Source organism: Microtus oregoni, unplaced genomic scaffold (genome assembly GCF_018167655.1).
Source record: "Microtus oregoni isolate MIOR12 unplaced genomic scaffold, Mior012 000037F_ref0000500, whole genome shotgun sequence".
Taxonomy (NCBI): domain Eukaryota; kingdom Metazoa; phylum Chordata; class Mammalia; order Rodentia; family Cricetidae; genus Microtus; species Microtus oregoni.
The window spans coordinates 13,804,367-13,826,214 of record NW_024543096.1 but is presented as its reverse complement, the minus strand read 5'-3'; the positions used below and the strand labels follow the sequence as shown (position 1 = coordinate 13,826,214).

The following is a 21,848-nucleotide window of genomic DNA, read 5'->3' as shown; positions in this document are numbered from 1 at the left end:
CAACCCGAAGGGACTTTAAATGCCAAGTGCACTCAGGGAAGCTTTGCTCCTGGGTTAATTTTCCTACTTGAGATGTTTTATTTGCAGAAGCCTTTGGCTGTCTGCACATGCAGAACCAATCCAGTTGGAACCAAAACACTCATGTATTCATGAATGAATACATTTGATACCTTTCCCGAATTACATCATTATGACACACTGAACAGTTTGGATGGACCATCTCCCACCCTCTCTTTTCTTTCCTGGATGTAGTAGGTATGGAGAATTTTCTCTTTTAAAATTGTTTTTCTCTTGCTCCTTATCAGAGGACTGAAGAAACTAGACCTTGTGTGAGGATGGTGGAATTCCCATTAGTTACTCTCACCTAAAGGTGTCTTATTTGCTTACAATGTCAAATGTTTCTCAGAGGCAGAAAGATACCAGGAAAAAAATTGAATTGCATAATTTAAGTTGTAAGATCATTGATAATAGTAGAAATAAACAATGGTAATCTGTCTTGGATCAAAGAAATATTCATTGCTATTAATAGTTCCTCTGATTGCATCTGTATTTGATTATTCTAATTTACTTAACGGGAGTAATAACATGCAAATAAAATCAGAATATAAAGAGGCATTAATTCAGTTTAGAGTTCAAACTGACAGTGCAACTTTTTCACTTTGCACCAGACTTTGTCAATGCTTCATGTAGATCATGAATCATCCCAGCGCCTGAAAGGAGTGGGAAGTTGGGGGGTTGCTGGGGAGATGGCTCAGTGTTTAAAAGCACTTCTGGAGGACCCAGGTTCAATCCCCAGCATCCACATGGTATCTTGCAATTGTCTGTAACTCCAGTTCTGTGGGAGTTATACCTTCCAACTAATACACATAAAAGAATGTTAAATAAATTATATATGTAAAAAGTGGTGGGAAGGGACTAGGCATGTTGGAATGGAGTGGACTCATGACTAGGGCATGTTCACGGTCTTGTTTACAAGTGATTTCTTGGTAAAGGTCTTTCCACCAACCTGCAGGATTTTGATTTCAACCCCTGAAAGCCAAATGATAGGAGAGAACTGATGATGGAAGTCACAAAATAATCCCACACCAGTTCAGAATTATGAATAATAAAGGGTTATCTATTTAAGGGAAACTTACAGATCCCTGTCCTAGATAACCATCCTCTGTGCAAACAGGAACAGAGTCTAGCAGCTGGAAGTAGGAGCCAGAAGCGAGAGAGCCAGCACATACTTTACAGCTGCATTTACAGTATAAGCGACCATGCCCAAGTGGGCTGGTGTCTTAAATGCTATTGGCTGAAGGAGCGGAATGTGCTCCCACAGCAGAGAACCGACTCCAGTTAGAGGTTCTACAACTTCCTGGGCACCCGTGTACACACACACACACACACACACACACACACACACACACTGCATGCAATGAAATCAACAAAAATCAAGTTATTATTTAGTCACCAGAAACGCAGCACCATTGTTCTTCCCACCACCAGTCTGTGGTGTTATCCACAAAGCAGGAGGTAAAGAGAATAAAGTAAAAGATTATTTGACTTGCGTCAGAGTGCAGACCTCAAATAAATGCCAATCTGTCTTTATTTCCCTTTATGTAAAATGTTCATCTACTTACATTTGTGCTTTTCTCCAGTGGAGAAATGGGGACTTTGTTGAATAAGAAAAATGTCTTTTTAGTCTTTATCCCTAATAACTATTTTCCAGTGTTTATCTACTTCATTCACTGGTGACGGTTTCTAAAATATTGCTAAAGGCAGAAAAGATCGCTTTGAAAAATAAATTAAAATAAAGAAGTAGAATACTGCTAAAGGCAAACTAGAACAAATATTAAGAGAATATTGTGTCTTACCAACATCTTCAAGTTGTGCTTGGAACACTGGCAAGATCAAACCAACAACTGAATAAATCCACTATAGGTGGGCTTAGTACTTCTCTGGAAAGTGATCAGTGGTTAGCACTAAGGAAAAATGCCTCAGTTGGGCATGTCGGTGCATTCCCATGGTCCTTCTTTCCGGGCTTAGATGGGTAGGGGTGGGGTGACACTGGGGTTCTCTTGAGACCAGCCTGAACAACATAGTAAGATACTATCTTCAAAGAAAACCTCTTCCTCTGTGATTATTATTAGAAGTCCCTTAAACTCCATGATTGCTCATGTCTGTGTTGTGATGTTTTTATTGCTTCCAGAAACTTCCAGCTAAGCGAAGAAGAGCAGTGGATTTACCAGGCTGTCTTAGATCAGTACCCTGGAAATCTCCTTGGCAGAAGGACTCTGTACTTGGACATGTTACAAAGATACTTTCCTCACAAATCCAGGCATCTTTTGGTGAGTGCATATCCCGATGATGAATATGTATATCCCACATGCATGTGAATTGCGGAGTTCAGTGGTCCCTAGTTAGTAAGACAAATTTATGTTTTGGTGGTTTGAAAGAAAACCTCCAAAGGGAGTGTCACTATTAGGAGGTGTGGCCTTGCTGGAAGAAGTGTGTCATTGAGGGGGCAGGCTTTGAGGTCTCCATCTCAAGCTTCCTTAGTGTGTCAAGTCAGTCAACTTCCTGTTCCCTGCAAGGCACAGCATCCTCAGCTCTAGCATCGTGTCTGCCGGTACACACACTGCCATGCTCCCCCCCCCCCTTCCTGATCATAATGAACTGAACCTCTGGAACTGTAAGTGAGCCACCCTCATGAAATGCTTTCTTTATGCATTGCCATGGTCATGGTGTCTCTTTACAGCAGAGAAAACACTAAATGAGACGCTAGTGCTCTGAGAAGTCTTTATTCCCCCCACTATAGAAGATACTGTTCTACTGGGAACTCACCAAGACCAGCTGGCCTGGGTCTGGAAAAGCCTGGGATAAAACCGGACTCTCTGAACATAGCGGACAATGAGGACTACTGAGAACTCAAGAACAATGGCAATGGGTTTCTGATCCTACTGCACGTACTGGCTTTGTGGGAGCCTAGGCAGTTTGGATGCTCAACTTACTAGACCTGGATGGAGGTGGGGGGTTCCTTGGACTTCCCACAGGACAGGGAACCCTGATTGCTTTTCGGGCTGGGGGGGGGGACTTAATTGGGGGAGGGGGAGGGAAATGGGAGGCGGTGGCTGGGAAGAGACAGAAATCTTTAATAAATAAATAAATTAAACAAACAAACAAACAAAAAAAAAGATACTGTTACAGGTTGCAAAGCCAGACTGGGGCTGCAGCAGGGCCACACACCCGGACATGGGCCTTGGCAGCAGCCTAGGCCTGGGCATCTCCATGGCCTCCAGTGGCAAGCAGGCCAGGCCATCCACCTTAGTCCATTCCTCATGTCCTTTATCTCTTCAGATCTGCCTCTCCCCACAGGAAATGAACCATTCTCTCTCTCTCTCTCTCACCCTCACCCTCACCCCACCATACATTTGCTCACTACAATAGTGCTGTTCTGTGGCGGAGCAGGCACAGGCATTTTCTCCTCACCACCCTGGGCAGACCGCCCCAGGCCAGGCTTGTGGGCCTCCTTCCCTTGATGGTGCTGGGTCAGGTCCCCATGTAGTAAATATTTAATTTTGTTCTTTAAGTAACTCATTAAAAAGTTCTTAATTGATCAAATTAGCGGTTTCCTTTTATTCCCTGAGTTCTGTTTGTCTCTGCAGCTAGCCATCAAGCGTAACTCTAGATTTTTATATTTTATTACTATTGATGCGAAAAAGATTTTTACGTTTACTTTCTACGTTGGATTGATCACCATATATTTCTGCCCGGCATGTGCTTCCTTTCCTTAATGCTTGACAGATGTTGAGTGTATTTTTAGCTTTATAGAACGAAGCTAAGAAGTGTACAGACTGTGTGCTGTATCTGGTTAAAGTCAGACCATGGCCTGCTCCATCCTGATCCTAATTCTGCCCGAAGCATCGCTTTATGTGGGGCATATATCTTATTTTGCTTTTCTTCCTAAACCCTCGCCACTCAGGGATCAAATAACTGATCCGACTCAGAGGTGTGGGACACACTAGGAAAGTGAAAGGTCCCTTCCAGCTGCGACTCTTGTTTTCCGAATCCCCTGCAGCAATTTCAGACCCGCCAGACTCCCCCATCTTTGTGCCTCCCCGGGAAGAAGTGCCCACAGCCCCCATGAGAAGCCGTGTCCCTCATGGGGGTGGGGGGAGGCCGGAAGGTGTCATCACCAGAACTACTTTTAAGCATCCTCAGAGCTGATCACTTTAGTGACGAAAGGCAAAACTGTGACTTTCTACGATTATCGTGGCACTAAAAAGTGTTTTATCAAAGCATGCTGTTTAAGGGAAACATAATGTAATCATTTAAAATACCAAAATTGATTTAAAGTGGAATATTTAAAATTGCATACGGGAGACAGATTGCTCTCTGTTGAAACATTGCCATTTAGAATTAAGAGTCAGTGGTATCATTAGTTGCCAGTTAGGCACAGTCTCTGAAGACTGGAGCTCGTGTCTTGTTCCTGGTTATGGTGAGGATGTCCATACTTGTTGTCCTTACTTGTTCAAACCCCTTGATAATGAAGTTTATCCATTTCCTAATGGTGACATAAAATCCAGGCTTGTTTCAGAATGCTAAGTCACTGCCGTCTGTTGTTACCTTTGTAGGTAGAACATGAGAAATATTGTGACCAGTATCACTTTGCTGGAGAGCAGAGAAGAATCCTGATAGACAGTTGGACCAAAAGCAGAAAAGACTTCATACAGAAAGCTCTGCTGACCCTCCTTGAGGCCTGTGCAGCCCATGAGATGGAGAGCATGCTGGCCAAAGACAGGAAACGGCAGCAGGAGCTGTGTGCTGATCTGAAGGCCAAGGTAAGGAGTCGCAGTGGGTGCTTTGATGCGAGGGTGGATACTAAGAATCTACCAATGCCAGGTGGTGGTGGTGCACGTTGTTAATCCCAGCAGTCAGGAGGCAGAGGCAGACAAGTTCAAGGCCAGCCTGGTCTACTGAGTTCGAGGACAGCCGGAGCTACACAGAAACCCTGTCTCCAAAACCAAAACAACAAACAAAGAAGTCTATATCTGTTCAAATACTTGAAGCTCACTCTCTGGAAAGCCCATCTTGATGAAAACTGTTGGTTTGAACTGTAAGATATTGCAATTCATTCAGGTAAAAAAATGGCCAGCGTTCAGCACTTCTATAAAGCTCAACCTAAAGTTCCCGTAACAGGATGTCAATATTGGAATGTTGATGGTGACATTTAACATCGGCCAGAGGTGCTGCCAGGTGTGGCTAGATGGACCTGCCCGACACTGAGCCAGACCCCGTTCACATGGAAGAGCTGAAATGGCCAAGAAGATTCACATGGAACATGCAGTGGCCGTGTGTAGCCCTCAGCAAAGTGTAAGGGTGTAGCTGGGGCTTTGTTCCTCCTCTGAGCCAGTGAGGGGGCTTCAGTGTGCTCCGCGAACTTTGGTGGGAGGGACGGAGTGTGTCTGCTGCACACAGGCAGATGCAGAGATGCTGTCTCCGCGTGAGAACTAAAGGCAGGGGTTGCCACTCTGCTGGAGTAAGTGCACGTTCCTCCGCAGTCACAGGGGCCACTGAACAAGTTGTGTTCACATGCAACAAGATACAGGCATCTTAGTTTACACTGCTAAGTAATATAGCGGGACACAGCAAGAAGTTTTATTCTCTTAATAGAAAAGCCTGGCAAGTATTATGGTATAGTTCTAATATCTAAAAACAAATGCCTGTTTGAAAAAAAAATGAGAGGAAACATGCTGGCTTGACATGTCTTAAGAAGTAGGGAGATTTCCTTTTCATGAGTTTGGAACCTAGAAAAGTAGAAGTTGCCTCTTCTAGGCTGATCTCCCTCAGGCTACAGAGCTGGCACATGTTTCTCACTCTTGGAGACGGATAGGGAAAACACAGGGTCAGGGGCTGGACAAGTCCTTACGCTGCTAGACTGCCTCTGTCCACACTGTGAGCATCGCCATTCACCCTTGATCTGTGCCGTGAGCCATGCTATGCTGCTCTGGGGTAAGTATGTGCAGCCAAGCTCTAAAGTGAGCTATGGAGTGAAGTTCACGTATTCTACTCCATGGAAACGTCGAGTACGATATAGTGCATATAAAATGGATTTCTGTGCCTCGGAGGCTTGCTCATGGCTTACTCCCTTTCTCTGGCTTTATCTTTATGGATGTGTTATCTACTCCAGGGGTTTGATACATAACAAACCGTTGAGGACACAGCCTTTATGCTCCTTATGCTCATCGTGTTTTGTTTGAACCTTGTTTCATGCTGGAGTCATTTGTTTTTAGTGTTGTGTAGTATTCTGTTTTATACACATACAGTTTATATAGCTTTCTGATTTTTTTGCTATTCTGAACACAATCAGACACGCCTTCCTGAACAGACATGCTTATTTCTGTTGCGTCTGGGGAAGCAGAGCGGGTAAATCACAAGGTTTGAGTGGCGGTAGCTTGAGTGAACAATGCTTAGATAGTTCCCCAAAAAGGTTATACAGATTTTCAGCCGATATCCTTCGCATCCCGTTTTCACTAGCCTTGCCTCAGCCAGAGTTCAGGCTGGTCACTGAGGGCCTACAGCTTCCACATGCATTTAAAGTAAAGACCAAGAACCTTGATGCTCGCTGTCCAACCGCTGAACCTTCCAGTCAAGTCTTAGCTGCTCCTCTCTTAGGTCCCCTGAATTTCTGTTCCTCATTGTGTGTTTTATACGTATTCTCCATGTGCGTTCTGTTTCTTTTTATTTTCTCCCAGTCCACTGCTTGTCTTCTTTACCCTTTTGGAAATGTCCTTGGGATGAGCAAAACTGTTAATGGTATTTTGTCTCTGCAATTCGTTCCTTTTTATCCCCGTTGCAGGTGCCTCTGTCCAGTCGTGTTAGTACCTTCGTGATGGCTGTGACTTTATTGTGTGATAGGGAGCTTTAGACTTTGCCATGACTCTCTGGCCTCTCACTCTGCCCCTTCCCCTGCACTAAGGTTGTCACTGGACACTGTGCCTCAAGGGAAGAGGTGCTCTCCCTTCCTCTTCATCCACAGTCCCTGGGTATTGGCCCTCAGCCTCCCCAGTGACCCTGAGGACATTTTCCCTCATGACAAACTGCTTGGTACCTTTAAGTGGTTCTCTTGGAATACTTTCCTGCCATGCTCAGAAGAGGATCTTTTCCTTCTTTCCAACTCCAGGGGGTCTGTTTGTCTGCTCTGTGTGCTTGCTGCCCTTCCCCATGTATCTGTAATATGCTCTTCCCATTTTCAGTTCCTCCCTCATTTACCTGCGCTGCCATTAGAGACTCCCTTTCCTTGGAGACCCTGACCACTATCTCTTTTTTCCAAGCACTCTGAGATTGGCGCAGCAGAGTCAGAGAGGGCACAAATTCCCCAGTGTCTGTTGCTTCTGCCGGCGCTAGCCTTTCATGCTCTGCTAAATCATCAAAATGTGAAAATCATTAAAATTTATCAGTCCATTACAGAGGCCTAGCTGCTGTCTTCCTGCTCACCTATGCACAGTGGCCTCATCGGCAGGTGCTGCGCTATAGGTGAGCCACCTTGCGGATCACCTGTGTCCTTAGAGGCCTCCATCCTAACTCAGTTATGGCCCTGTGGTCTCTGCTGATGGGTTTGTGAAAAATTCTGATGAAGGTGAATCAGCTTTTGAATTTTTTTTGCTGTGCAAGTAGGAGTGACATTCTTTTCAACTTTTTATACCCATATGGAAGCTGGAAGATCTTAATGAAATCCCGCTCATCACTGTTTTAGGTGCCCTAGTTAGAGTGTTGGCCAGTTGTAAGAGGTCATTATCAAGGGTATCCTATCCAGGCAGGAGTTTTGTGCCTACCTGGATCCTCAACAAAGGTGTATGCAACCCCCAAACGAAGGTAGCATGACAAGTGGCGGCAATCTGATAGGTTAGTCAGATGAAAATGTGCAGGACCTAGTAGGGACACTTTTCTAGGGATGGTCCAGCTAGCAATCAAGGCAATGGCCTTGCTAGGGCAGCAAGAGTCAGCATTAGCCACCAGCAGGGTTTAGTTATACCCTGTCAGTGACATCAGAGGACCATGCTTGACTCCCCTTGTCAGGCCTTCCCTCTTCCTTTGCTTTTCTGTGGGACCTGGAGGGCAAAGGTTCCAGGAAACAGAGAAGTCATTTTAAGATCACAGAGGAAAGGACCCTGGATCTACTGGACCTGGATTCTGATGTCTGAGAGTGTGTTTTATAATTTATAGCCCCTATTCTGCTGAATTCAGATCTGGCGGCTCTATATGACTTATAGACCCCAGTTTGTGACAAAGTGCTGATTTCCCATACATCATACTGTCTGGTGTTTCCTCAGCACACTGAGGTCCCCCTGATCTCCATAGAGTCTTTCTGACAATCTGCTCAGTCCCAAACTTCAGCTGACATGTGAGGTGAGCTGCAGTGCCTGGCTGAATGGGAGACAGCACAAGCATAGTCTCTCAGGAGAGATGTGATCACAAAAGGCTACCAGAGTTTGGATTTGAGTGTGTCACCCAAGGTTTGTGTGCTGGGAGGTGGGCATGGTGGAAGGTAGTTAGGTCATGGGAATACTACCTGGGCAGACAGATCACGGGAACACTACCTGGGTAGGCAGTTAAATCACGGGAACACTACCTGGGCAGGTAGTGACTGGTGCTCTTCCCAGTGTCCATTGGCTCTCATGAGAATGCTCTATTTTAAAGCAAGGTAATGCACCCTCTTGCATGCAGTCAGCTCTTTCTGCTTCTCCATCATGATGTGAAGCCACTGGATATCCTTAGAATACCAGCACCATGCTATGTGGACCCTCTAGGCATCAGCCTTGCGAGACAAACGAAATTCTTTAGGAGTTATTTAACTTCAAATGTTCTGTTATAGCAACACAAAACAGACAAGGGTGAACGAATGCACCCTCCAGTGGGTAAGTGGAATCGGAAAGGGGAGACATATGAACCCAAAGTTGTGGTGAAGTAGATTTTATTGTCCTGCAGATAGAGTGTTGCCATCAGAATTTGCATTCCTAATGGGGGGCTAGGACTCAGTAAATAGCTGGGATGAAGATATATTATAAAAGGAAAGAGATAAATCTGTACATTGTGCAGTAATTTACAATGTTCAATTATCCTTACAATTTTTGACATGGAAGAAGCCGTGAGATTTATTTCTTTGGCATCTGTTTATAGCTGAAAGCGGAGTCCTGAGAGATGAAGGCACTGCCTAGGGTTCATACTCGCTCATTCAGCTAGAAATCCAACACTATCTATCTCGGCCCCACACAGGTTTGCATATAAAGAACACCACAGAATAATGGAAGGTATTTATTATCCCGATGGCCCCAGGTGTGCTATGTATTAGACCCACAGGATGTGGGAAAAATATTACTTCACTGTATCATAATTTTGACCTTTCAAAAACTAATACACTAGCTATAATAAACATTAATTAAACATTTAACCATAATTTTGTTCTCAGGCTTAGAATTTAAAAGGTCTTTGGGGGAGTGAGTTAGATGATTTATGTCTTAAGAAAAGCACTAGAGAAAATTTTGGAATGCTGAATGCCTGTTTTTCGTCTTTTCGGTGGTCTGTCAGTAATGGCTGCTATCGCAAAGTAGAGCTGGTTAGGCCTCTCAGGATGAGACAAAGAGAAATGTGTGCTCATCTCTCTCGTAATCCCACAAACCCTGCAGTCTTTGCCCTGTGTCCAGCTCAGACCATCCTGTTGGTTCTACAGGCAATTCTTCCTATCTTCACAGTTCAACTGAGGAGGCTTTCCCTAAGATGCCAGTGACTTTCTTTGCTTCCATGCCGAGTGACCATGTATGGCTGTGGAGAAGACAACCTCTAGATTCTCATGACCCCTGGGAAATGTGCCCTTTTTCTGCCCATTCCTTTTGTGACGATTATAATGTCCACCTGCTCACAATAATGGGCAAACTTTTTGGTAGGTTTCCAGGCCTTCAGTCAACCGGATGAGACTCCCCTTCTTCGCTTCCTTTCTCATCACCCTCCACTCTGCACTTTGCACGTGAGAAAGACCAAGTCACTGGACTTCACTCTTGCCTCTTGCTCCTGCCCTCAACACTGTTTTCTCTCCCAGCCCTGCACTGTTGCCTGCTGCTGTTGGATTTGCTGGCGTGTTTCTCCGGTCTCCCTTTACCTGGACTTCGAGACTTAGCTCAAATGTTCACTGCAGGAAGACTTCAATTGAGTCTATAATTAGACTTAATACATTCTTTGTTCTCTCTGGCCCCTGTACCCTACCTCTCTGGCTTGTCAGTAGTCATGACAGCACACTGAGAACTCCATGTTAGCAACACACTGGCAAGCAGCATCCGTTTTCTTCCTCTTGGTACCTCCTTTCTCAATACATTTTCCAATTTTTGGCCTATGATAGATCTTCAGTAAATTCTGCTGAAGGGAAGTATATAAGCTGCAGTCATTTTTCTTCCTTCTCAATACCTCCTGGCATAGTGATGTTTCTATTACCTTCTTTCTGCTTTATTTATGAGGAAGCTTGCTGTAGAGGCGAGTATATCATGCGCAAAGTCATTAGGAAGCAAAGTATAGGACTTAATTATCAACACTGTATATGTTAAGATGTTAAGATGTAGTTTCAAAAATAAAACGTGGCTGCCTATAAAGCTGGGGTGTATGTCAGGCAGGAATAAAATTACCCAGGTCGTGGTTCTCTTCCTCCAGTCTCATTTTTGTGCCCCTGTTCCCATTTCTAGTTGGTTCTATGACTTGGATATGAAATCCTAATAGTGATGGAGATGAGATAGTATGAGTTAGACAATGGAGTTTTAAATAAGCAGCATGTGAGCTCACTCCCCATGATAGGGGCCTCTCATTGCATCAGTTCTATCAACTTTCTCTTGCTTCAATTTCCTCTTTATTTTTTTTAAAAGAAAACAAACTTTTTTTTTATTATACATATGAATCCAAGTTCCCACTCCCTTCTCCTCCTCCCATTTCCTCCACTTACCCTCCCCCCATCCACTCCACAGAGAGGGTAAGGCACATTGCTTTGGGGAAGATCCAAGGCCCTCCCTACTATATCTAGGTGCTTCAGCCTCCTCTTCTTGGAGAATAGCCTTGGAATTGGGTTCCACCAATCTGATATGAAATACTAAAATCCAGATAGAGTCTTTTTGGAGAGTAATTTCAGGGTAATGAATAACTTGTATGGGCTTGACTCTCATTGAAACTATATAGTTAAATTTGTATTTTTTTTGTATGTATTTGACAACCAATGCTTAGTTGTAAAATAATATTCACTCTTAGTTTCTTCATGAAACTATTTTCAATATGGAATGCAGAGGGATATCACATAAGTGGAGAAGACAGCGTTGATAGGAGAATGTGGGCTGCAAAGGGAGGTGGATTTAAGGTGGAGAGGATTTTAGGGGTAAAGACCCTCCAAACTGTGTATAGAGACAATCCTTAGGCCTGTTTCCATTCTGTAATCTCTGAATGTACGGGGGAATGCCAAAAGACCAATAAAGAATAGATGTCAAATAACTGGGAACCAAATGGGAATCCAAGAGGTCAGAGAACACAGTGCAGGACAGGTTTGGAACTGAAATTCTAGCCCAGCACAAGTAGGAGACCAGGAAGCAGAGACCTTTAGCCAAAACCAGGGCTAGGCTGCCATTTTCAAAGCCACCTTCCTTCATGACTTCCTTTTTCCAGAAAGAACCCACCTTCTAACAGTGTTATAACCTCCTAAACAGGATCATTGATTGGGGACCAAGCATTCGAACATATGAGCTTGCAGAGACATTCAAACTGTAGCACAGCACATGCAGGAACAGATTCTGCAGACAAAAGACCCTACCTACAGGTTACCTTGGAGTCAGAAGTGGTCTCCCAGGCTTAACTGTCAGCCACTTGCCTACTTGACCATATACAAAGGATGTGTCCATCACACAGTAGCCTTAGTGCCCATGTATTTTATTTACTTTTATTTAAATTTCTGCTGTTGTCCCAGGAAATACTTGCTGAGTAGTAGAAGATATAGAAGTTACATCTTATATGTTAGTTATTCATACGTAATATACCTCCTTGGTTAGAGCAGCGGGAAAAGACGATAACTGGAGAAGTTAAATGTTCAGTGTACCACATGAATTAAAGATCCAACTTCAGACGTTTACTTATTGATGCCTTGGCATGGCTGACTGTGCCATGCACCATCAGCATAATCGGGGTTGGCATGGCGTTCTTCCTCATAGGCCCTACAGTGGGGAGGCATTTGTAGAAAAGTTCCTGTGGGGAATATGTAGGTGTAACATTGAGCGAGGCAAAGGAGCCCCTAGGAACCGTAGGATCAATGCCAGAAGGTCTTTCTTCGGTCACAGCAGCAGATAGCTTTTCTTACATGCGGCTAGTTTGTACTGTTGGTGGGTCTTGGCAGGTAGCTAATTAAAATTCTACAGGGTTTGAATACTTGCTGAACCTACATACTGTTTCCAAGTAAAATATTGCAAAGTAGTCCAACTCTTAAAATGCCTTGGTTCTAAAGGCTGATTTGTCTGCCTTGGGTCTAGTTTATAAAGTTTAAAAGAGGCTGTACCTTTTAATGTTCTTTATGATGAGAGCCTTATATCTCAATGGCAAGTCATAACAATATCTCACAAGATGTTTTGCAAATGAAGGTACTTGGTCTGGGATATAGATGTTTGTATCTTACTGTGACTGTGTGCAATTAAAAAAAATAAGCCAGCTGTAATGTCGAGTTCTGGAGAATTAAAGAGGAGAAGTCCCAAATGGGAGATGGAAAGTAAGGGTTTTAAAAATACCTGTGAAAAACAGAGACATGGCAACTTAAAGAGAATCATAAATATGTCTGATGGAACAGCATAGGAGATCCAGAAATAAATCCATACTTTAGAGCCCAGTTGCTTTGCAACCAAGATATAAAGTTAATTAATCCAAAGTGGACAATTGTCGTAGACCACTGACTGTCCACCTTACGCACGAATACCCTCAAGTCAGGCCTCATGCCCTTTACAAAACATGATCCAAGGATCATAGACCTACATGTAAAGATAGCATAAGGGAAAGTTTTACAATCTTGAGTTGGAAAAAGATGCCTTAGACATGACACCAGATGTATTATCTCTAAAAGAAAAACAATGATTAGATATCTTCAAAATGATCAAAACACACAAGTAAGGCAATAAAAGACAGGTTAATCAACAAAATATATTTGTATATTTAATTTCTAATGAAAGAATCAGATACATTTATAAAGAAGTCTCAAATAATAAGAAAAAATTCATTTTGAATGTATCTGTGTGAGTTCTGTTTGTGCAGTGTGAATGCATGTTTGCATGCATAGTGGTATACAATTGTGCATGCACAGGTGTTTGTAGGCATGTAGAGGTCTGAGGCTGATTCAGGGAATCTTCTTTAATTGGTCTCCATAAGACTTGCTGAGGCAGGTTCTCATTGAACCCAAGGCTCACTTAAAAGATGAGTCTGGCTAGCCAGCTTGCTTTGGCTGTTCCCCATCCTGATCCATAGGGTACTCAGTAAATACTGCCACTAACTTGTACCAGGGAGGGATTTTGTTATACCATGTATGTTCACATCTCCTACATCTTTGATGTTCACAACTAAGCAAATTTCATCATGAAATGTGTTGATAGCATTAACTTAGCTAAACAGTTGTGCATGAGATAGTTCCCACCATTTTCATAATGCCAGGGCTCTCTCTGTGTTATAACACACACATGCATGCACACATACGCACACACATTTTCTGCCATTAGGCACTCAGAAGACAGATCTGCCTTTCACTCTGGCGTCGTCCTACTGGCGAGTCATTAGGTGCTGAGTGAAGGGATAATTGTGCAGAAAGAGTCAAGTCCTGACTCCTTGCTTTTACCCTGGAGAGCATGGAAGAGCTTTCATCAAAAGCATCGTGAAATAGTATTGATGGTTTGCAAATGTGCAGGCTAGGATTATCTTTTAATGTACTGTTTTCATAGAATTCCCTGGGCAACACAAAAGAAAATAAGCCCATCATTTATTAGAAAAAAATCTGTTTCTATTTCAGTGACGTTCAAGTATATCCCACCTAGTAGAGCTTCCGGCACTCTGAGCAGTGTCCTCTTGGTGTTGGCTATCAGACTGGTTGTAGCCCAAATGATTCCAGTTAGAGTAGTTTCCTATGGACTCCAAGAAAAACCCCATTTTGAAAACATCTAAAAATAATCATTTGAGTCTTTCCTGTGTGTATGGTCTTGTAACCGTTTGGCTGTAGTGGCCTGATGCAAATTCTCCTTCTGTGAGTGAGAAAGGCAGAATAGGAAAGGAGTAAACGACCACAGCAACACAACCCTGAGAAAATGATCTGTCAGTGCCTGAGGCGTTTGTAATAAAGAGAATCAACTTTCCGGGCATGAAAGAACCACATGAGACAGTTAAAATGATTCTTCTGGGCTCTTTGCCTAGTTCGTTACTTTGACAAGAATGGGATTTGTAAAGGGTATGTATTGAATGCCTGAGTATTTGAAAGCGGCTAAGTTGCTTATGACTAATATACTTTCTGATTTTTACAAAATCATGTTTCTTTGATACTATGTAAGTCATTCATTTCCTCATTCAACAACAGGCCTTTGTATACCACCCCACCCCATGTGTCAGGCACTGTTATAGGGACAAGGCATTAAGAGATGAGTAGAACATCCTTAGGGAGCTCAGCTTCCTGTAGAAGAGACAAGAGATGTAGAAACACTCATCTTGGAGGGTGATAAATCCTGTGAGAGATTCTAGGAGAAAGGAAGGAGTCTATAGGAGGAGAGGGTCGTAGTGGTCAACATGGAGGAGGCCGCCAATTAAACAACAGCCAAAGAATGACATCCGCTCCCATGCAGGCATGGGAAGACATCCTAGACACTGAGAACTAATAGTCATTTTTTCATAAACAGTCTGCCGGAGTACAAAACCAGTTCGATATTCCTTCTTAATTTATCGGTCAGCGAGTAAGGCAAGACAAGCTAATGAGGTACTAGATCTTTCAGAGTCTTGTGAACAACATCAAAGAGAGCATTCTATTGTAGGTGCGTGATGGAAGCCGTTAGGTTCTGGCAGAGGAGGGACATGCTTTAAGATCGCTGATAACTGGGGTTGGTGAGAAAAAGGATGAGTTTGATGAGAAGGGGTCTAAGGACAGCTGAGCCTCCATTGCTACAGTCTAAGAGGGATGGTGGACATTTGAACTACAGTGATGACAGAAGCAGGGGCAGAGGGTATTTAGGAATTGAAATGTACGGGACTGTGTGAGGAAGGAGAAAGAGACAGGGGGCCATGCTTCTGTTGTCGTTATTGCGTGCATGGAAAGGGAGGGAGGATGGGTAAACTTGTTCATTCAGGGGATGCACTTAGTGAGTGCTGGTCTCATGCTAACACTGCTTTCCCATGAAGTACATGGGAAAGAATCACAAATTCCAAACTTCGTGGGTCTTACCCTCTGGAAGTCTGAGTGACATACAATATCTGTGCCTAAGAGAGGTGCGTGCTAAGCGCAAGAGGGAGAAATACTAAGCAAAGAAAAGCACACAAGAGCTGGAAGGGGAAGATCTTAGTAATTCACAGACTGGGAAACCTCTTTGAGGAGGTGACTGCAGGGGAATCTTGGAGAAAGGTAAGAAAACACTTAGGGGAAATGCTGCCCACACAGAAGGAACTGTGAACGGAAAGGTCTTGCCTGTTGTGTTTAGGAAGTATGTAGGTATCCTTGTTCTGTATGGCTGGTGCTTTTATATTTTGTGCGAGAAATCCTTTCTTGCCTTTCAGTCTGAGTGCCCATGTTCCTTTTGATCTTCCAGAAGTTTTGCTGCTTTGCCTTTGATACCCAGGCCTATGATCTACTTGGGATGCTTTCTTAAGTGCACGAAAGAGAGGCCCAATTCTGTTTCTTGCAAGGATGGCCAGTTGTCCTAGCAGCTTATTCTGTACTTTCCCACTGCCCTGAAGTTCCATCTGCACTGAACGGGAACCAACTATAAATGTGCGGATCTATTTCCAGCCCCTCCGTTCTGTTTCATTTGTCTGTCTGTGATCATGGGCCAGTGCTATCTCCTGTCTTAATTCACATAGCTTTATAATTAGTCTTGAATTATTGTAGAGCAAATCATCCTGCCTGGTTAGTCTCACACTAATTCCTACATCTTTGGCATGATAGCCTATCAGTTCTTTTTTAACTTTATTTTTATTTTGAAGGGTTTTATTATTGGAATTTCACGCATGTATTTTGATTATATCACTTCTCTCCACTCCTTTTTGATCTACTCTCATCCCCCCACACCCAGTTTTGTGTCTTCATCTTTGTTGCAAACCCCATCAAGTCCTATTTGTGCTGATCATTCCCTCTTGGACATGTGGTTCTTTACTGGAATAGGGTTGACCTGCCAGGGGCCACATGTTACAGAAAACTGACTCTCTCCCTCACAGCAGCTATTAATCATCAGTACAGCCTCAGTTAGGGATGGAGTTTCAGGCTCACCTCCGCCCTCCATGTTGGGGTTTTGTCTGCCTTGAGTGTGAGCTAGTCTTGTGTATGCTGTCATAGCTGTAGAGTTCATATGTGTAACTTTGCTCTGCTGTGTCTTGAAGATAGTCTCCTGGTGGCCACCCACTACCTCTGACTCTTAAAGTCTTTCCATTTCCTCTTCCATGATGGATCCCTGACCCTTGGCAGAAGGGTGCAATGTTAACTCATTTGGGGCTGAACATTCCCCAATCTCCTATGTCCTGTACCTTGACTAGCTGCAGGCCTGTTAATCACCATCTACAGAAAAAGGAAGCTTCTCTGATGAGGGTTGAGAGAAAACCAATCTATGGATATAATAAGTCATTTATAATATAGCATTTATTTATCAGAATAGTAGTGTGTTCTCATCTATGTGTAGACACAGGTTGTTGGTCCCAATATGATGCCAGGTATGGGTTTCATTGTACAGAGCAGGACTTAAATTCAATCAGAAAGTGGTTGATAACTCCTTTAACATTTGTATGGGCTATCAGTTGTTTTGTTTTTTGGCTTTTACGTTTTTTGAGTCCCTGCAGTAACTGCCACTCTGATCAAAACTGACATTGATACTAACCGATTGCTATAAACATAAGCATTTAGAAGGCAGTTTAATGGGCATAGTCCATTTCACTAAAGAATAGTAATTGCTTGCCCTCTGGAGTCTGGCACCTTTCCTGCCATGGCTTTTGACCAGGTTTATAATACTAGGTATGAGTCTCCTCCTATGGAACAGGTCTCAAATTAGAAACTGGTTATCTCTTGTGTTGGTTTGAATGAGAGTACCTCCCCTAGGCTCATATATTTCAATGTTTGGTTGCCAGTTGGTGGACTGTATAGGGAAAATTAGGAAGTGTGGTCTTGTTGGAGGAAGTGTGCCTCTGGAGGTAGGGCTTTGAGGTTCCAAAAGTCTATGCCAAGTCCAGGCTTGCTGTCCCTTTCTCTGCCTCTGGCTTGTGGATCAGAATGTAAGCACTCAGCTATTGCTCTCCAGTGCCATGCCTGCCTGTCTGCCATGATGATCATAGACTAACCCTAGGAAACAAGTTCCCCATTAGATGCTTTCTTTTATAAGTTGTCTTGGTTATTGTGGTGGCTTGAATAGGTATGGCCCCCATAGACTTATCTGTCTGAATGCTTGGCCTATAGGGAGTGGTGCTGTCAGAAGGTATGACCTAGTTGGAAAAGCTATGGCCTTGATGATGGAAGTGTGTCACTGTGGGGGCAGGCTTGGAAGTCTCATATGCTCAGGGCCGTGCCCAGTGTGGGACACAGTTCCCTTCTTGTTGCCTGTGGATCAAGACGTAGAACTCTTAGCTCCTTCTCCAACACTGTGTTGTCTGTCTGCATGTTGCCATGCTTCTTGCCATGATGATAATTGACTAACCCTCTGAAGGTATAAGCCAGTCCCAATGAAATGTTTTCCTTTATTAGAGATGCCATTGGTCATGGTGCCTCTTTAGAACAATGGAAATCCTAACTAAGAAGTTACTACCAGGGACTAGGTTTTTGTGGTAATAGTCCTGGACCATGTTTTTGGAGGAATACAGACTTTGAGACTAAGTATTAGAAAAACAGTTGAATGCTTTAAGTGCGGATTAATGAACCATCCTAGTAGGAACATGGGAGACAGTGGTGCTGAGGGTGATTTGAACTGTGGGGGCCAGGGTCAAGAGGTTTCAGAGAAAAATGTCAGTATGTGGTCTAGAGATGGGTCTTGTGATATTTTGTTGAAGAATGAGGCTGCTTTTTGCCCTTTTCAGAAGAGCCTTCCAGAGGCCATAGAAAAGAGGTTTGGATTAATTCTGTTGGCTGAGGAAATCTTAAAACAGCCTGGTACTGACTCTGTCATGTGGTTATTAGTGTTAACTCTAATGAAGATTTATAAGGAAAAGGAGCAAGCTGAGAAAGGAAAAACAAAATGTACAATTTGAGGAGAAAGTATCAGGAAGAGAATTGGAACTAAGTCCTGTGTTCAAGAAGGTAAACAGATTAAGAAATAGAATAAAGGGTGTGGTGACATCATGGCAAGATCCCACCCAGTTAAGTTTCTACTTTGGTAAAAGGAACCCAAGAGAAGCTTAGAACCAGGTGTGGTTGTGTATGCCTTTAATCCCAGTACTCCAGAGGCAGAGGCTGGGGGGGTCTCTGAGTTTGAGGCCAGCCTGCTCTACAGATCCAGTTGCAAGACATCCAAGCTTAGACAGTGAAGTAAACACCATTGAAAACAGCAAGTTGGTGAAGACATAATTGAGTCAGGGGAGTATTTTCCAGCACCAGTAAAGCAACAGAATTTGGCAGTTTTGGCCATGTGGTTCTGGCTTTAGTGTCCAGGATAGAAGAGAGGGCTTATTGAATCTTCCTCTGTGACTTAAGGAAAGCTGCAGAGGCCAGGCATGTGTCAGGGGTGTCCTGGAATGGAGGCCTAGAGAGGCCATTGTGTGAAGCCGTGAAGTTGAAGCCTGAATTGCCTTGAAGAAAAAAGATATTAGAGATGCCAGAGCTGTGGGATACCTGCCATGTAAAGTTGCTAACAGGGAGTGGAACCAGTTCAAGAAAAAGAAGTGGGTTGTAGACAACAAAGCTAGATGGAGTTGGAGATCTGAAGAACATTTTTACATCAGACATGGAGATACAGAGTTTGGAATTTCGCTGACTGCTTTTCTGTCTTGCTTTGGTCCAGTGAGTTTCCTCACTATGCTCTCTTCCCTACCTTTTGGAATGGTTATGTACATCCTGTGTTGCAAGTATGTGATCTGCTTTTTGATTTTGTTTTTATAGGGGATTACAGTTAAGAGATTGCATGAATCTCAGAAGAGACTTTGAGCTTTGGACTTTTCAACATTGTTGAAACTGTTTGACTATGGGGACTTTTGAAATTGAACTAAATGCATTTTGCATTATGTTGTGGTTACAAGCCTATGGGGGCTAGGAAATGAAACACAGTGGTTTGAATATGTATGGCCCCCGTAGACTCATATGTTTGAATGATTGCCTATAGGCAGTGGCACTGTTAGAAGGTGTGTCTTTGTTGGAGAAGCTATAACTTTGTTGGAGGAAGTGTGTCACTGTGGGGCAATCTTTGAGGTCTCATATGCTCAAACGATATCTAGTGTGGAACACATTTCACTTCCTGTGGATCAAGATGTAGAACTTTTAGCTCCTTCTCCAGCACCATGTCTGCCTGCAAGTTGTCATGCTTCTCATGAGGATAATGGGGTAAACCTCTAAAACTAAGCTGTCCCCAATTAAATGCTTTTTCTTTGTAAGAGGTGCCATTGGTCCTGTTTTTTCACAGCAATAGAAATCCTAATTTAGACAGTCATGGTGCCTCTTCACAGCAATACAAAAGCACATAAGACAGCTTTTAACAACCTTGCTACTATTGCAACCAGTGGCTACAGCTTCTACGCTAGGTCAGTGGTGTCCACAGTGCAGTAAGCCCGTTGATGACCTTTCTCTCCAGCAGTCACAGAACAGCACCTTCTGGTACTATGAAAGCTAGCCCCAGGGAAGGAGTTTCCAAGTTAATAAATTAATTTATCTATGTCCTCCAACCAAAATATGATATATTCAACAATAAGGCCTTATTTTCTTCTGGTTTTGATGGACCACCAAGAGCAGTGCCAATATCCTGTATTGTTTTGCTGACTTAAGAGGCCTTCCCTTGGCTAAGAAACTCATAGGAATTAGCTCACCGCTGGCAATGAGATTTTCATTTAATAACTTGTGTCTGCTGAGAGCAGCTTTATCTATTCACACAGAGTACCGTGGTTAAAGCTCTTGAACCTTGTTATTAACGTGTATTCATTGAGCAAAGTGATGAGTTTCATAATGGCATTTTCATACTCCTTGTGTGCCTTTTCTCCCACAAGTTTGAATTGCTTCCTTAAAATTTCAAGTTCAACTTGTATCTCTATGATCATAGTGTATATTTTTGTTTTATAGACTGTTTCTGGTAATTTTCACAGATAACTTTTTGTCCTTACTGATTCTGTCTTTTAGTGTGTATTTCTATGCAGCCCATGCTCTGGGTATTAGATAGTTACTGAATTAAATGCTCCTGGAAATAATCTGATACCAGATGATGGCATCCTCTTCCTGGGAACACACTCCTTCTTTCATATGCATGAAAGCATTAGGAGCCCAGGCCCAAAGCTTTAGAATAACTTTTTTCCTCTCAAGGCGGGGTGTCATGGTGTTGCCCAGACTCGGCTTTCAGTGGCTAAGATTTCTGAATCACTGAAATTATTCAAAGTCCCAGCCCAGAGGTCATTTTTCTCAGATGTCGACCCTTTTTTTTGAACCTGGGCTCTGCACCTTGATCTAACCTTGCTGAGCTGTAGCTGCTTCTAACAAAAGTCCTTCTGTGGTAAAATCCAGGTTCTACTGGAACAGCTATTCAAAACTTGATCCTACCCAGTCTTCCTGAGGGATGCTCTCCTGCCCCTGTCAGAGGGTGGGGCTCTACCTGTGCTCGCTGCTCAGCTTATGACAAAAAAGCCAGAGCTTTGAGAAGCCGTCAAACCCCAATTCCATTTATCACATATAACTAATACCTTGTTGGTGGCTAGTATTGCTAATTAAAAAAATGACTGTTTTTTTTAGCCATTCAGAAGAACGTTTATCAGTCATTATTGATTCCATTTTCAAATAAATTGAGTTATATTTTAAGAAAGAAAATCACTGCTACCTGGAGACCATCTATGGATTGAGTCAGAAAGGGATGGATATCTTAGTGATTGAGGCTGGAGCTATTTGAGAGGTGGCTAGCCCGTTGATTCTGGTTAAGATTGACTTGGCTCCAGTTACCTGTAAGTTTGTTCACATGGAACAAGTTACCCAACCCACTAAGCCTCGGTTGCTTTGGAATAAAACAGAATAAACAAAGCCTTATTCCACTGTGCTGTATTAAATGAGGCCATGTGTGTTAACCACATGGTAGGTAGCATCCTTGGCATTTAGCAAACACCTCGTAGCATTTAGTCATTATTTTCTCTATTTGAAAACCACTGGGGAAAATGTCAGTAGTAGGCAGTGGGTGAAGATTTGGCAGGTTACCATGACCAAAATGAAGTTTGATCCCTTCGTGACTTTTGACCAAAGCAAGAACTGCAAATGACATTTCTTCTCCTCCTCCTCTCCCTCCTTTTTAAGTTTATTATTTTTATATGCTTTGGCATTTTGCCTGAATGCATGTCTGTGCGAGGGAGTTGGGTCCCCTGGAACAGAGTTATAGACAGTTGTGAGCCACCATTGTGGGTGCTGGGAATTGAACCCGAATCCTCTGGAAGAGTAGTCAGTGCTCTTAACAACTGAGCCATCTCTCCAG

At 43.2% G+C, this 21,848-nt stretch overlaps 1 protein-coding gene across 4 annotated transcripts in view; it reads left to right on the top strand.

The window, feature by feature from the left end:
- The window catches only part of Ccdc148 (coiled-coil domain containing 148), a 242,717-nt gene that overhangs the window by 108,935 nt on the left and 111,934 nt on the right, over positions 1 to 21,848 (top strand). For all 4 annotated transcript variants that reach the window (XM_041631628.1, XM_041631631.1, XM_041631629.1 and 1 more), the window contains 2 exons: positions 2,192 to 2,330; positions 4,617 to 4,823. In XM_041631628.1, the coding sequence (XP_041487562.1) occupies positions 2,192 to 2,330; positions 4,617 to 4,823 (346 nt within the window). The remainder of the gene's footprint in view (positions 1 to 2,191; positions 2,331 to 4,616; positions 4,824 to 21,848) is intronic.